Below are 12,974 nucleotides of genomic sequence, written 5' to 3'. Positions count from 1 at the left end.
TTAATTCCTTGCGAGATTAAAGAATTTATCAATGTCTGCCTTGAAGACATTCGACGTCCCGGCCTCCACTGCGCTGCGTGGCAATGAATTCCCACCACTCTGGCTGAAGAAACCTCTCATGCCCGTTCTAAATGACCCCCAATAATTCTAAGGCTGTACCCAACGGTCCTACTATACCCACCTGATGGAAACAAATTCTAAATCATGCATTATCTTGTAAGTTTCTATTAAATCTCCCCTCAACCTTCTAAACTCTAATGAATACAATCCCAGGATCCTCAGCCGACCATCATATGTTAGGCCTACCATTCCAGGGATCATCCGTGTAAATCTCCACTGAACACACTCCAGGGCCTGTATGGGCTTCCTGAGGTGTGGAACCCAAACCTGGACATAGTATTCCAAATGGGGCCTTACCAGAGCTTTATAAAGTCTCAGTAGCACATCACTGCTTTTACATTCCAACCCTCTTGAGAAAAATGACAACTGCTTTCTTAACCACAGACTCAACCCGCAAGTCAACCTTTAGAGAATCTGATGAAGGGCTTTTGCCCGAAACGTCGATTTTGCCTGTCCTCGGATGCTGCCTGAATTGCTGCGCTCTTCCAGCACCACTGATCCAGAATTTAGAGAATCCTGGACTAGCATTCCCAGATCCACCATGGGGGCAGCACGGTGGCGCAGTGGTTAGCACTGCTGCCTCACAGCGCCAGAGACCTGGGTTCAATTCCCACCTCAGGCGACTGACTGTGTGGAGTTTGCACATTCTCCCCGTGTCTGCGTGGGTTTCCTCCGGGTGCTCCGGTTTCCTCCCACAATCCCCCCAAAAAATGTGCAGGTTAGGTTAAATGGCCGTGCTAAATTGCCCGTAGTGTTAGGTGAAGGGGTAAATGTAGGAGAATGGGTCTGGGTGGGTTACGCTTCGGCGGATCGGTGTGGGCTTGTTGGGCCGAAGGGCCTGTTTCCACACTGTAAGTAATCTAATCTAATCTAATCCCTTTGTACTTTGGCTTTATGAATTTTCTCACCGTTCAGAAAATAGTCCGTCCTTGTATTCTTTTTTCCAAAGTGCAAGACCTCGCATTTGCTCACGTTGAATTTCATCAGCTATTTCTTGGACTGCTCCCCTAAACTGTCTAAATCTTTCTGCAGCCTCCTCACCTCCCTGTCCGCCTAACTTCGTATTCATCGGCGAACTTCGCCAGAATGCCCCCCCCCCCTCCTCCTCCAGGTCCCTTCATCCAGATCATCAATATATAAAACGTGAACAGCTGCAGCCCCAACACTGAACCCTGCAGGACACCACTTGTCACCAGCTGCCATTCCGAAAAAGAACCGTCTGGCTGACATCGTTCCAATCCCTACAATAGGTGACACAAGTATTTCTGCAAAGGGCCCCGCAATTTCTTGCAATAGCAACGCTGGACAAATTGATGAGAAAATACAAAAGACGAACCCTTCCCACTTCCCAAGAGGGCCGCGCATGCGCAGCTCTGCGGCTTACCCCCGATCAACATGGCCACCAGGCACCCGCGCTTGGCGACGGAGGATGCCCACAAATATAGCACGACTTCGACCAAGTTCGGCACAGGTAGGTTCTTCCTCGACTTTCAGAGCCTTTATGAGGCGTATCAAAGGTATCGCTATTCCCCGGCCGTTCTTTTCCTCTCCCACCGTTCGCCCGCTTACACTCCTGCGAAACCGCCGTCTCACGATCCTCATTGCGCATGTTCCAATCGCAGCGTGACCTTGCGACACGCTCACTCTGATTGGTCGAAAGACCACACGTGCCCTTCTCGGGCCACTGGCCCTTTCGCTCGGTCCTCCGGCTCCGCCCCCCGCTGCGCTCAGGCCCCGCCCCTCGGTCCTCCGGCCCCGCCCTCTGCCTCCCTATTGGCCCGGAGCTAACTTTCAGTCGACTGAGTCGCTGCGCGTAGGAATGGACGTAATAGCCTTCGGTGTTTGGAGTATGCGCAGTATGAACGCTTGCCACAGAGGTTGGTTTGTTGAATAAAGCTGTGCATTGCAGCTCCTGAAGAACTGAAATAAAGACAGAATGCTGGAGAAGCTTAGCAGGTCTGGTAGCATCTGTGGAAAGCGAAGCTAAGTTAATATTTCGAGTCCAGTTGCACTGAGTATGGGCTGGAAACTATTTTTTTAATGATGTCAACAAAAGGGGTATGTAAACCAGATGGTGAGGATGCAGAGCTAAAGGAACTGTTATTGGCAGTGAAAGAGAAATAAACTAGGTGTTACTGGTAGATGCTAGTTTGAGTTGCATCTCTATGACTCTGCTAGGACCAAACCTGTGCACCCAAGATACTAAGGGGAGGGGAGTGTACCTACATTGAAGGACAGAATGTATAGTTCAAAGTTGTTGAACTAAAGGCTGTAAAGTGCCCAAGCAGAAAACGAGGTGCTGTTCCTCCAGCTTGCATTTGGCCTGAGGTAGACCCCTACAGCAGGCCTAGGGCAGAAACCTAAGCTTGAAAGTTTGTCACATCTGCAGGCTGGTTGAAGTGGAGGGCAGCATTTAGGCACACTGACAAAGCAGAACAGCTTTGTAAATGCCCAGTGTCGGCCTCAAGCCCCAAACATGGGGCTCCTGATGTTGTATCTGTAAACAAGCAGGAGTCATCTGTAGCCCTACACCTGGAAACATGCCAAAATCAACTGAAATCAGTATGCAGGTGCCATCAGCTTGATGTGACAGAGTGAGTGGGATTGAATGGTCTTGGTAATGGCCTAGATTCCTAATCGCAATCTACTCCCTAGTCTATGTTTGTCTATCCTGAGCTTGAAGATACACGAAGAGAGTATTATGAATTTGTCTCCTGGACTGACATGAATAAATGTTGGAAAATCTTTTTACATGGGTTAGAAGGAAAGCATTTACAGCAAACTGACACAAAAAAACTTTAATCTTTCATCATTTAATTAATCTGGGCCTGGACATTAAGCCCAGAGTTCTGAGTGTTTCCCACTAAGGGCAGAAAAATATTCCCTATCTTCCTCTTGCCAACCTCTTAAACCTATTTGTAATTGTCTTGCAATAAGCTAATGGGAATATCTTATCTGAAATAGTCATACAATGGTACACCTTTATCAAATCTCTTCTCAGTCTCCTTTGCTACAAGGAGGATAACCCCAGTTTTTACAATCTTACTTTGTCATCCTTTAAAGTATCCTGATAAATCTCCTCTACACCCTCTCGGGGACCCTCACATCCTTCATAATGTGTGGTGATTACTGCTTTGTGTAGACTGAGATATTCTGTGTTCATGTGCTTGAGAGATTTATCACCCGCTGACAATTGTGTGGTGGTATCACAATTGCTCCTGAATACTTCTTCAACTTGGAGATTTTTCTCTGACTCCTGTGCTTCTGATAATCAGTTGCAGACTCCAGCAGAGGATTTAAATATTGAAAACTTAAATTGTTTCATGTGAGTTTTTTTTGGTCTGTTCACGTTCAGTTTAAAATTTCTGTTGCTAGGTTCTGTTACCTGAGAGATGTTCCCTGGCTTGAGGGAATGTCTGATTCCATTGCTGTAGATCCAATGCTATGCTTCAAGTTTTCCCTTCCTGTTCATCTCTGTCTAACTCTTAACTGTCTAACTTCCCCTACCCCTAATAATGGGTGTATTTTAGTTCCTTTACTATTCACTGCTACTTTTGCAAACTTGTCTAAATGAGTTTTCCCCTGAAGATGTCCTGCAGCATTTTCATTCCCTGTAATTCTTCCTACACTTGGTAAAATGTTAATTTTGTTTAACTCTCCACAGTTGCCACAGATATTGCCCATCCACAGTTACTCAAGGAGATGATGATGTTTGACCTTCTTGGTCACTGCAGTCCGTGTGGTGAAGGTACTGCTGTGGGGTAAGGAATTACAGGATTTAAGGGTTTTTGTGGAGATCTGTAGGTTGGAGTTATTCATTGATTCACTGAGCCGGTCAAGATTTCTGCGAATGTTTCATCCTCCTTCTAGAATGACATCTTCAATGCTGTGTAGCCTCTGGACGAAGAGCTGTTGTTATGATCTGCCCAGTGTATTTCGGGTTTTCTACTGTAGTAGACTGTAGATGGGGTCTAGTTCAACATGTTTGGTTATGGTCGAGAGTGTGGTGCTGAAAAGGCACAGCAGGTCAGGCAGCATCAAAGGAGCAGTTTCTTGCCCAAAACATTGATTCTCCTGCTTCTCAGCACTACGCTCTCGACTCTGATCTCCAGCATCTGTAGTCCTCACTTCCTCTATGCTTGATTTTGGCACCAGTGGATGAATATCAGGCCTCTAGGAATTCCTGAGCTTGTCTTTGGCTAGCCTGTCTCAATGTCGTAACATTGTCCCAGTTGAATTGGTGTCCTTTAGTGTCAGTGTGTATTGACATGAGAGAGAACTGGTTGTCTTGTTTTGATGCAAGCTGATGCTCATATAGTCTGCTGGTTAGTTTCCTGCCTGTTTGACTAATGCCATGTTCATCTCAGTTGCTGCATGGTATTTTGGATATTACGTTTGTCCTGCAGGTTGTGGGCATGGGGTCTTTTTGTCCTGAAGAGTAGCTGGTGCAGTGTGGCTGTTGGTTTGTCACTATTTCCAGAGGACATAAGTCTTGTAGTTATGCCATACAACAACTAAAAGGAAGATTACATTGGACAAACAGGCCACCAGAACACATGAGTATCAGCTTGCAACAAAACGACACAAACAGTTCTCCCTCATGTCAATACACACTGACAATGAAGGGCACCAATTCACCTGGGACAATGTTACGATATTGGGACAGGCTAAACAAAGACAAACTCAGGAATTCCTGGCGGCCTGGTATTCATCCGCTGGTGCCAAAACCAAACACATTGAAATAGATCCCATCTACAGTAGATTCCCTATAGCATGGAAACAGGCCCTTTGACCCACCAAGTCCATACCGACCCTCCGAAGAGTAATCCACCCAGTCCCATTTCCCTCTGACTAATGCACCTAACACTACGGGCAATTTAGCAAGGCCAATTCACCTGACCTGCACATTTTTGGACTGTGGGAGGAAACCGGAGCACCCGGAGGAAAGTACAAAATCAGACGTAGGACCACCTGCCACAGCAGAGAGAAATGTATAAATTCGGGGCAGATCATAACAACAGCGCTTCATCCAGAGGCTACACAGCATTGAAGATGTCACCCAGAAGGGGGACGCAACATTTGCCAAAAAAAATCAACTAGCTCAACAAACCAACCAACAATCCCAATTACAGGATTTCTGCTAAGATGAAGGAGCAGTGATCTGTACAGGTCAACAACACTAATTTTATTCTATCACACTTTTAAAGAAATACTATGTTCTGACGCATTTCACAGGAAACGTTACAAAGCTGTCTTTGACTCCAAACCACATGAGGATGTTTTCAGGCATGTGACTAAATGACAGTTTTTAATTTGTACCTTTTAAAAAGAAAGTGAGACAGAATGGTTCTGGAGCCTGGACCCAGTGAACTGAAAGAACAGCCACCTATGGTGGAGGGATTATGATTTGATTACTTACAGTGTGGAAACAGGCCCTTCAGCCCAACAAATCCACACTGACCTGCCAAAGCGCAATCCACCCAGACCCATTCCCCTTCACCTAACACTATGGGCAATTTAGCATGGCCAATTCGCCTAACCTGCATATTTTTGGATTGTGGGAGGAAACCCACGCAGACACGGGGAGAATGTGCCAACTCCACACAGTCAGTTGCCTGAGGCGGGAATTGAACCCAGGTCTCTGGCGCTGTGAAGCAGCTGTGCTACCGTGCTGCCCGGAATGCCTAAGAAACCGGACTTCTATGAGTGCAGAGATCTCAGTGGGTCGTGGGGCTGGGAGAGATGAGGAAGGATCACAGCCAAGGTGGGAAATGAGAACGAAATTTTTTTTAAAATCTCAGTGCTTTACAAATAGGAGTCTCTACAGGTCAGTGAGCACAAACGATGATAGGTGAACAAGAGATAATGTACATTGGCAGCAGAGTGTTAAATGACTGGGAAGTTGAACGTTAGAGGCCAGTCAGAAATGTGTTTTGTTAAATTTAAGTCGAGACCTAACAAGGTTTTGTAGATGAGAGTTTTAGCAACAGATGAGTTTAAATGAAGGAGTCGGGTGATGTCATTGAGGTGGAAATTAGCATTTTGGTGCGGACAGCGTGAAATACTAGTTCAGCCTCACATGATTACAAGGGAATAGGTTGGAGTTGGTGGCTAGAAAGTAGCATTTATAGCTGGGACTGAGACAATCACTTTGATGTTCCTAATATTTTAAGGGGGTAAATTGCTGATGATCTGACGGAATGTCTAACAAGTCAGGAGCTGACCATATTCACATTCACCTGTCACCTTTTATCCTTGATGAAGAAGATCGGTGCTCTCTGAGATTCTTTTAAACTTCCGATCAAATTGTAGAGAGAGAGAGTTTGCCTCCCCGCACCCCCTGCTTCTCCTAGCTGTTTCTCCCTCACTCTCTCCTGTCCCATAAAGGTCAGCATCTTCTGTAGATCCAGACCAATTTTTCTTTCCTAAAAGGCAAGAGTGACACAGTTGTTCTTTTCTGACAATTCAGCAGCTTGTACGGTGATTTTATTTTGCCTTAAGCCAGTCCCACAAACGATCAGATTCGTTCAGCTCCATTTCACAATGTGCCTTTTGTTTTGGTGGGTTCCCGCTCACTCTTTTCTTTTGTGTGTTTGTCAATTTTACAGGATTTTAAACAGGGAAAATTTGTGCTCAGCTAATGTTAACCGAACCTCAGGATATTTCAGAGAAACTCAGTTTCTCCTAACTTTAAATGATATTGAATTTTGAACATGGAAGAAAATAGCTCTGTTCACCAATACAGTCATACTGAGGATCAACTGTTCAAGTGTGGTTTTGGCAGGGAGGGATTCAGTTACCAATCTGAGCTGGACACTCATCACTACGCTCACAGAGAGCAGAGACCATTAACCTGCTCGATATGTGGGAAAGGATTCACTCAGTCATCCAGTCTGCTGACACACCAGCGGGTTCACACTGGCGAGAGACCGTTCAAATGCACAGACTGCGAAAAATGTTACAAACGCTCTGGGGACCTGATGTTTCATCAACGCGTTCACACCAATGAGAGACCCTTCAGGTGCTCTTACTGTGGGACTGGGTTCAGGCAATCATCTCAGCTCACCGTGCATCAGCGAATTCACACTGGGGAAAGGCCATTCATCTGTTCCATGTGTGGGAAGGGGTTCACTCAGTTATCCCACGTGCTAAGACATGAGCGAGTTCACACTGGGGAAAGACCTTATAAATGCCCAGACTGTGAGAAGTGCTATAAAAGTTCTGGGGAGCTGATGTCCCATCAACGTGTTCACACTGACGAGAGACCCTTCAGGTGTTCTCACTGTGGGACTGGGTTCTGGCTGTCATTTGACCTGACCAAACACCAGCGCATTCACACTGGAGAGAGGCCATTCATCTGCTCGGAGTGCGGAAAGGGATTCAGTCAGTCATCTCAGCTGTTCACCCACCAACGGGTTCACACCAGGGAGCGACCCTTCACCTGCTCTGAGTGTGGGAAGAGATTCAGTCAGTCATCTGACTTGCTGACTCACCAGCGGGTTCACACTGGGGAGAAACCATTCAGTTGTTTCGAATGTGGGAAGAGATTCACTACGTCATCGCACCTGCTGAGTCACAGACGAGTTCACAAGAAGCTGCAATGATGGGACTTTGGTGATGATCGTATCCTGGAATGAACTGTGTACACCTGGATCTGTTCCTGCTGATGTTAATAAACTCCAGTCCAGTTATCGGTGTTAGAATTCTCCGCAGAAGTCAAATAAAGTACTTTCATGTTAAGTATGGTGTGTTGAGTCTTTGTAATATTTGTGCCTTAAGTTACTTCCTTTTAACGGGCTGTCCCTCTCCCTTTCTGTTCCAACCTCCCCTTTGACAACAAGTGAGTGGAGCTCATTGCATTTCTTTGTCGCTAGGATTGAGACAACACAACCTTCCCAATTCTGGGAATCAACTGCTGTCTGCTGTTTCTCTCATTTCCACTCCCTACAAGGGGCAAACTGTCTAAAGTTTCCCCTTGTCTGAGTCTTTCTTCCTCTCTCTCCTTGTGCCTGCCCTGACATCATCTTATTCTTAAACCCCCCCCCCACCCACACACGCGTGCAAACTCTCTCTATTGTGTGACATTCATTGTTCTCTCCCTTTAAATATGTTCCATTTTTCTTCAAATCTGCTGCCACATCCTCCAGAAAACAGTATGTGTCTCCAAAGTCCTTGCAAGCTTTCTGTTAGATCTCTGTAGGGTCATTTTTCCCCGACAGGGAGATGAAAGCTCATGAGGCATGCAGGATTCAACCATGTGGAAGATGTTTATTCAAGTAGAAACCAGTTAATGCAGGGAGAAGGCCAAAGGGTCTTTCTCCAAGACTGGCCTCTGAATGGAGATCCATGACACACTCTAACAGTTAAAAAACAAAAGCAGTATTTTTATACATTTGTGTTATGATGATTATGTACAACGTGGTTACAGCCCTTCCCTTCCTCTCGATTCACCCAAACCAGTAAAATGCCTAATCAATGATGGGCATCCCTATGGACAGCCCCAGATTCCCATGATCTCGTGGTGTTTAACAAACGCTATAATCTCTTGTCCTTGGGATCTTTCTACGCATTGTATTCATTTGTATTCCAAGGTTATGAGCTATACTCCTCCGGGTCTACCTTCAGACAGGCTTATCTCTTAGAATTCAAGTTTTCCTATCATTTATTGTATCTCATGCTATCTATCAAATTTAGTTATTCCTCTTATATTTTCCACTGTCCTAATTACGGGTGTAAAAATATGAAAGACTAATTGCTATAAAATTTGTTATTTGGTTTCTGTTACAAAGTTAGTTACAAAGTATTAAAGTTGTATACCATACATACTCATGTATAAGTCAAGTTTTGAATACCATTCTGAGCTGTAATCAGGGGGTTGACTGATACACGAGGTAAAGTTTTCAAGGGGATGAAATTCATGCTTGGCATGAATCAAAAAATGGACAAGCAAGTTAAACAAAATGAATGGCTCCAGCTTGAAAAAAGTGCTAAAACAATTATTAGAATCAGAATCCCTACAGTATGGAAACAGGCCCTTTGCCTCAACAAGTTCAGAGAGTATCCCACATAGACCCATTCCCCTATTACTCCAGAATTCCCCTGACTAATGCACCAGACTAACAAGCCAACTATTATGCAACTGGGAATGGTATAATCCACCAACTCAATGATGAGCAAACTTTCTAGGTTATTTCAATGGTCCCCTTGTAAAAGTGGTGAATTTTACTGGAAAGCAAAACTTTTTGTTCACCCGCTTCAATGAAGTTGGAACAATTGTTTTGATGCAATAATGTGGTAAGCAGCTATTCACTGAAGGTGGCCCTCTTGACAAATGGATTACAGTTTAAATGCTGCCGTCATTAAAATGATAAAGATCTACAGCATAGAAAAATGTCCTTTGGCCCAACAAGCTTGGGACCATCAAGACCAGTCACCCAACTATTCTCATCCCATTTTCCAGCACTTGGTTACCTTGTAAGTGCACATCAAATGCTACGAGTGTTTCTGCCACTCTCACAGGCAATGAGGCTCTAAGGAAGACAACCCCAGTCTGCACAACCGCTCTTTACAACCAAAACTCTGCAGTCCACGTAACATCTTGATAAATCTCCTTTCTGCTCTCTCCAGTGCAATCACATCGCTCCTCTTCCGTGGATTCCAGAACTGCACACAGCTGTACCCTAACGGACTTTTTATGCAGTTCGAGCATCACCTTCCTGCTCTTAAACTCTATCCCACGTAGTCACGATTTGGAGATGCCAGTGTCGGACTGGGGTGTACAAAGTTAAAAATCACACAACATCAGGTTATAATGAAGCACTAGCTTTCGGAGTGCTGCTCCTTCATCAGGTGGTTGTGGAGTATAAGATTGTAAGAGACAGAATTTATAGCAAAGGTTTACAGTCTGACCATTGTGGCACAGACAGTCTCACACAGACAGCTCACGCCTTCAATATGTTATCTGGGCCGACAAGACAACAATTGTTAAAGTTCACTTGAGAATGTAACTTTTAAAAAGGTTTTGCAATTTACATATGAAAGAACTGAACCCGATATGGTCATTCTAAAAGATGAGAGACTTAACAAACAATCCAGGTCTTTTTCAATATATAATTTCAGTTACATCACACTGTAAACTTTTGCTATAAATTCTGTCTCTTACAATCTTATACTCCATAACCACCTGATGGAGTAGCGCTCCGAAAGCTAGTGCTTCCAAATAAACCTGTTGGACTATAACCTAGTGTTGTGTGATTTTTAACTCTATCCCACGTGCCTTTATAACCAAGTGAGCCGACCTATGTTAAGGCACCAGCGGATATGCTCTCTCTGATCTTCTGTGCTTTCCAGGCTCTTGTTTGTCCTGAGTACATTCCCTCACGCCTATCCGGATTGAATTCCGCTTGCAACAGAAGTCCTCATCTCCTGCCTGGCAGTCGAGTCGCTTGCACATTTGCAGTTTCACTTCTACAACTATCCCTTGATGAGCTGCAGGGGGCTCCTTGGAGTAGCAATGCTATCCCACCTAAACGCTTCGCTCTCACTGGAAGCCAGCATCATTCGGTCAGACAACGCTCTGATGAGCTAATGCTCGCCCTTCCTCAAGCCTTATGCTCGGCTTTTTGTTATCACTTAATGTCCTGCCAGTGTCTGGGATGCTGCGCCGTTCCCAAACGGGACTCGGTCTGGATTCGAAATGCTGGCTTTGCTTTTTTTCCCTCTTCCCAGGTGCTGCCAGATCTGCTGGTGTCTTCAGCATTGACTGTTTATGTCAAATTTAGATTAGATTAGATTCCCTACAGTGTGGAGACAGACCCTTCGGCCCAACCAGTCCCACACCGACCCTCCGAAGAGCAACCCACCCAGACCCATTCCCCTCTGACTAATGCACCTAACACTACGGGCAATTGAGCATGGCCAATTCACCCTAACCTGCACATCTTTGGACAGTGGGAGGAAACCGGAGCCACCCGGAGGAAACCCACGCAGACACAGGGAGAATGTGCAAACTCCACACAGAGAGTAGCCCGAGGCGGGGATTGAAGCCTGGTCACTGTGAGGCAGCAGTGCTAACCACTGAGCCACCGTGCCGCCCGGACGGGATGAGTGGGACATGGCAGAATTTTTTGTTTAAGACAAACACAGAGAATGCTGGAGAAACTCAGGAGGTCTGGAAGCATCTGTGGAGAAAAAGAGATAGAACGGTTTATTTTCGGAGTGTGAGAATGAACCATGCACAAACAGGGGGCAGAGTTGCAAAACTTATTACGAGCCAGGTAGGAGTCGAACCTACAATCTTCTGATCCGTAGTCAGACGCGTTATCCATTGCGCCACTGGCCCTCATTGCAAACAGCCTACTTTTGTGTCACCTCCTACAGAGATAGAGTGTTAAAAATATTTATCATCACTGTTAAAGTTAAAGCAATTTATTGTGGACGCTGGAGACGTGACATTAAAACAGAAACTCAGCATCAGTGGAGACTGAAGGTCTGCGAAAAGGGATTTAATACTTTTCTCCCTCGAGCGGGAGAAATGTGTTCGGATACGAACAGAAGTGGAGAGATTCGTACTCTCGGGAAAACGAGCACCCCCCCCTATTCCCGACTGCAGGTCGGTTTAAACGATTCATGTGGCTCGGAGTGACTCCGAGGGAAGTTCCGGGCTGTTTGGGAGCCAGCCTGGATTGAGCGGGGATGGGGAGCGCCTTTCTCAGGAGTGATAGGGCACACAGACCGCCAGGAACCTTGTTGTCGTTAAACCAATGCCGTTTTTTTTTCACGCCTCAACCCGGCAGTGCATGTTTTCTGGTGCACGCTGCTGGCTTTTGCAGGCTGCAGTGCTCACTTTTCTGCCGGGAGGGTACACTCAGCTACAGACTGCGCCTCCCGCAGACACAAACTGACCAGCGTCAATAAGACTTCAGAGAAGCGGCTGCTGCTCTCCAGTGGTTGGCTCAGTCGGGGACCTGGAATTAGAAATCTGACCGATTTAAATATCCCTGCTCAATCGTGTTGGCTTATCCATGAAGCCGTTAGGGGGATGCGTGTTTCTACACGGAATTACAAATATATATATATATAAAAGACTAGTCGATAGAAGAACATTGCTTGAGTTTTTGGATTAACAATTCAGTGATAATACTGCTCAGCCCGTCTCCTGCCATCTGGTCGTGGGATGCTAAAAGATTGCTGACTCCAATAGGAGAAAATCTGGACATTGTCAAGGAGCTAGCTCTTTTATAAATATCTGTGAAGGAAAGGAGTATGATAACAACCCTGTGAGGAACAAAGGAAAATTATCCTTGTTGGAAGGGTGTTGGATCTTTAAGTTAATTTCAGATAAAAAGTGAGGGTTTGAGCTAGAGGAAGTATATGTAAAGCATTGCTACAGCAAATTATAGTATTTGAATCTATTTTGCAACAGATTTTGTTCCTTGGAGTGTTCAGTAACAGGATAATGATGATAGTGGAGGAAATTTTTTTAAAAGTTGAATTTGAAGAGATGAGGTTATCCTTGCAAATTTCCAAAAGCATATCCACTTATTTTGAATGCAGAGGGTGGTGCGTGTATGGAATGAGCTGCCAGAGGAAATGGTAGAGGCTGGTACAATTGAAGCATTTAAAAGGCGTCGGGAAGGGGGATCCAAGATGGCGGCGACCCAGTAAGACTGAGTCTATAGTGCTCCTCCCAAGACCTGGGCACAGTGGGTCACCTACCCCCTATCAATCTCACCAAATCATTTATAAATCATTTATAATAGTTTAGTAACTGAATTAGTGGTTTAATATTACATTTAAGCAACTTTATCCTAAGTTAAAATGACTAAAGGGAAGGGAGCCCGCAGCTCTCAGCA

The 12,974-nt window shown here is 45.2% G+C and overlaps 1 protein-coding gene and 1 non-coding gene across 5 annotated transcripts; one reads left to right on the top strand and one right to left on the bottom strand.

The window, feature by feature from the left end:
* Positions 1-1,504: 1,504 nt before the first annotated feature.
* LOC122543897 (zinc finger protein 239-like) lies at positions 1,505-7,860 on the top strand. Of its 4 annotated transcripts, none has more exons than XM_043682770.1 (3): positions 1,505-1,591; positions 3,785-3,881; positions 6,729-7,860. In XM_043682770.1, exon 3 carries the CDS (start codon positions 6,834-6,836, stop codon positions 7,722-7,724), a length of 891 nt encoding a protein of 296 aa, XP_043538705.1. In that variant the 5' UTR covers positions 1,505-1,591; positions 3,785-3,881; positions 6,729-6,833; the 3' UTR covers positions 7,725-7,860. The 4 variants fall into 4 exon arrangements, with proteins under 4 accessions (XP_043538705.1, XP_043538707.1, XP_043538706.1 ...); XM_043682772.1 differs by lacking the exon at positions 1,505-1,591 and adding an exon at positions 1,943-1,997; XM_043682771.1 differs by lacking the exon at positions 1,505-1,591 and adding an exon at positions 1,988-2,076.
* A 3,528-nt stretch (positions 7,861-11,388) lies between these two features.
* Positions 11,389-11,461, bottom strand: trnar-acg. Its single transcript has one exon. It is a non-coding gene; the product is annotated as a tRNA-Arg (tRNA).
* Between the last annotated feature and the right edge of the window lie 1,513 nt (positions 11,462-12,974).

The sequence above is a fragment of the Chiloscyllium plagiosum genome, chromosome 45 (genome assembly GCF_004010195.1).
Source record: "Chiloscyllium plagiosum isolate BGI_BamShark_2017 chromosome 45, ASM401019v2, whole genome shotgun sequence".
In the NCBI taxonomy this organism is placed as follows: domain Eukaryota; kingdom Metazoa; phylum Chordata; class Chondrichthyes; order Orectolobiformes; family Hemiscylliidae; genus Chiloscyllium; species Chiloscyllium plagiosum.
The sequence above is the reverse complement of the archived record's forward strand: the minus strand, read 5'-3'. Positions and strand labels throughout refer to the sequence as shown.

Coding starts and splice junctions, on each gene's coding strand:
- LOC122543897 (XM_043682770.1), top strand. CDS start 6,834: ATGGAAGAAAATAGCTCTGTTCACCAATACAGTCATACTGAGGATCAA.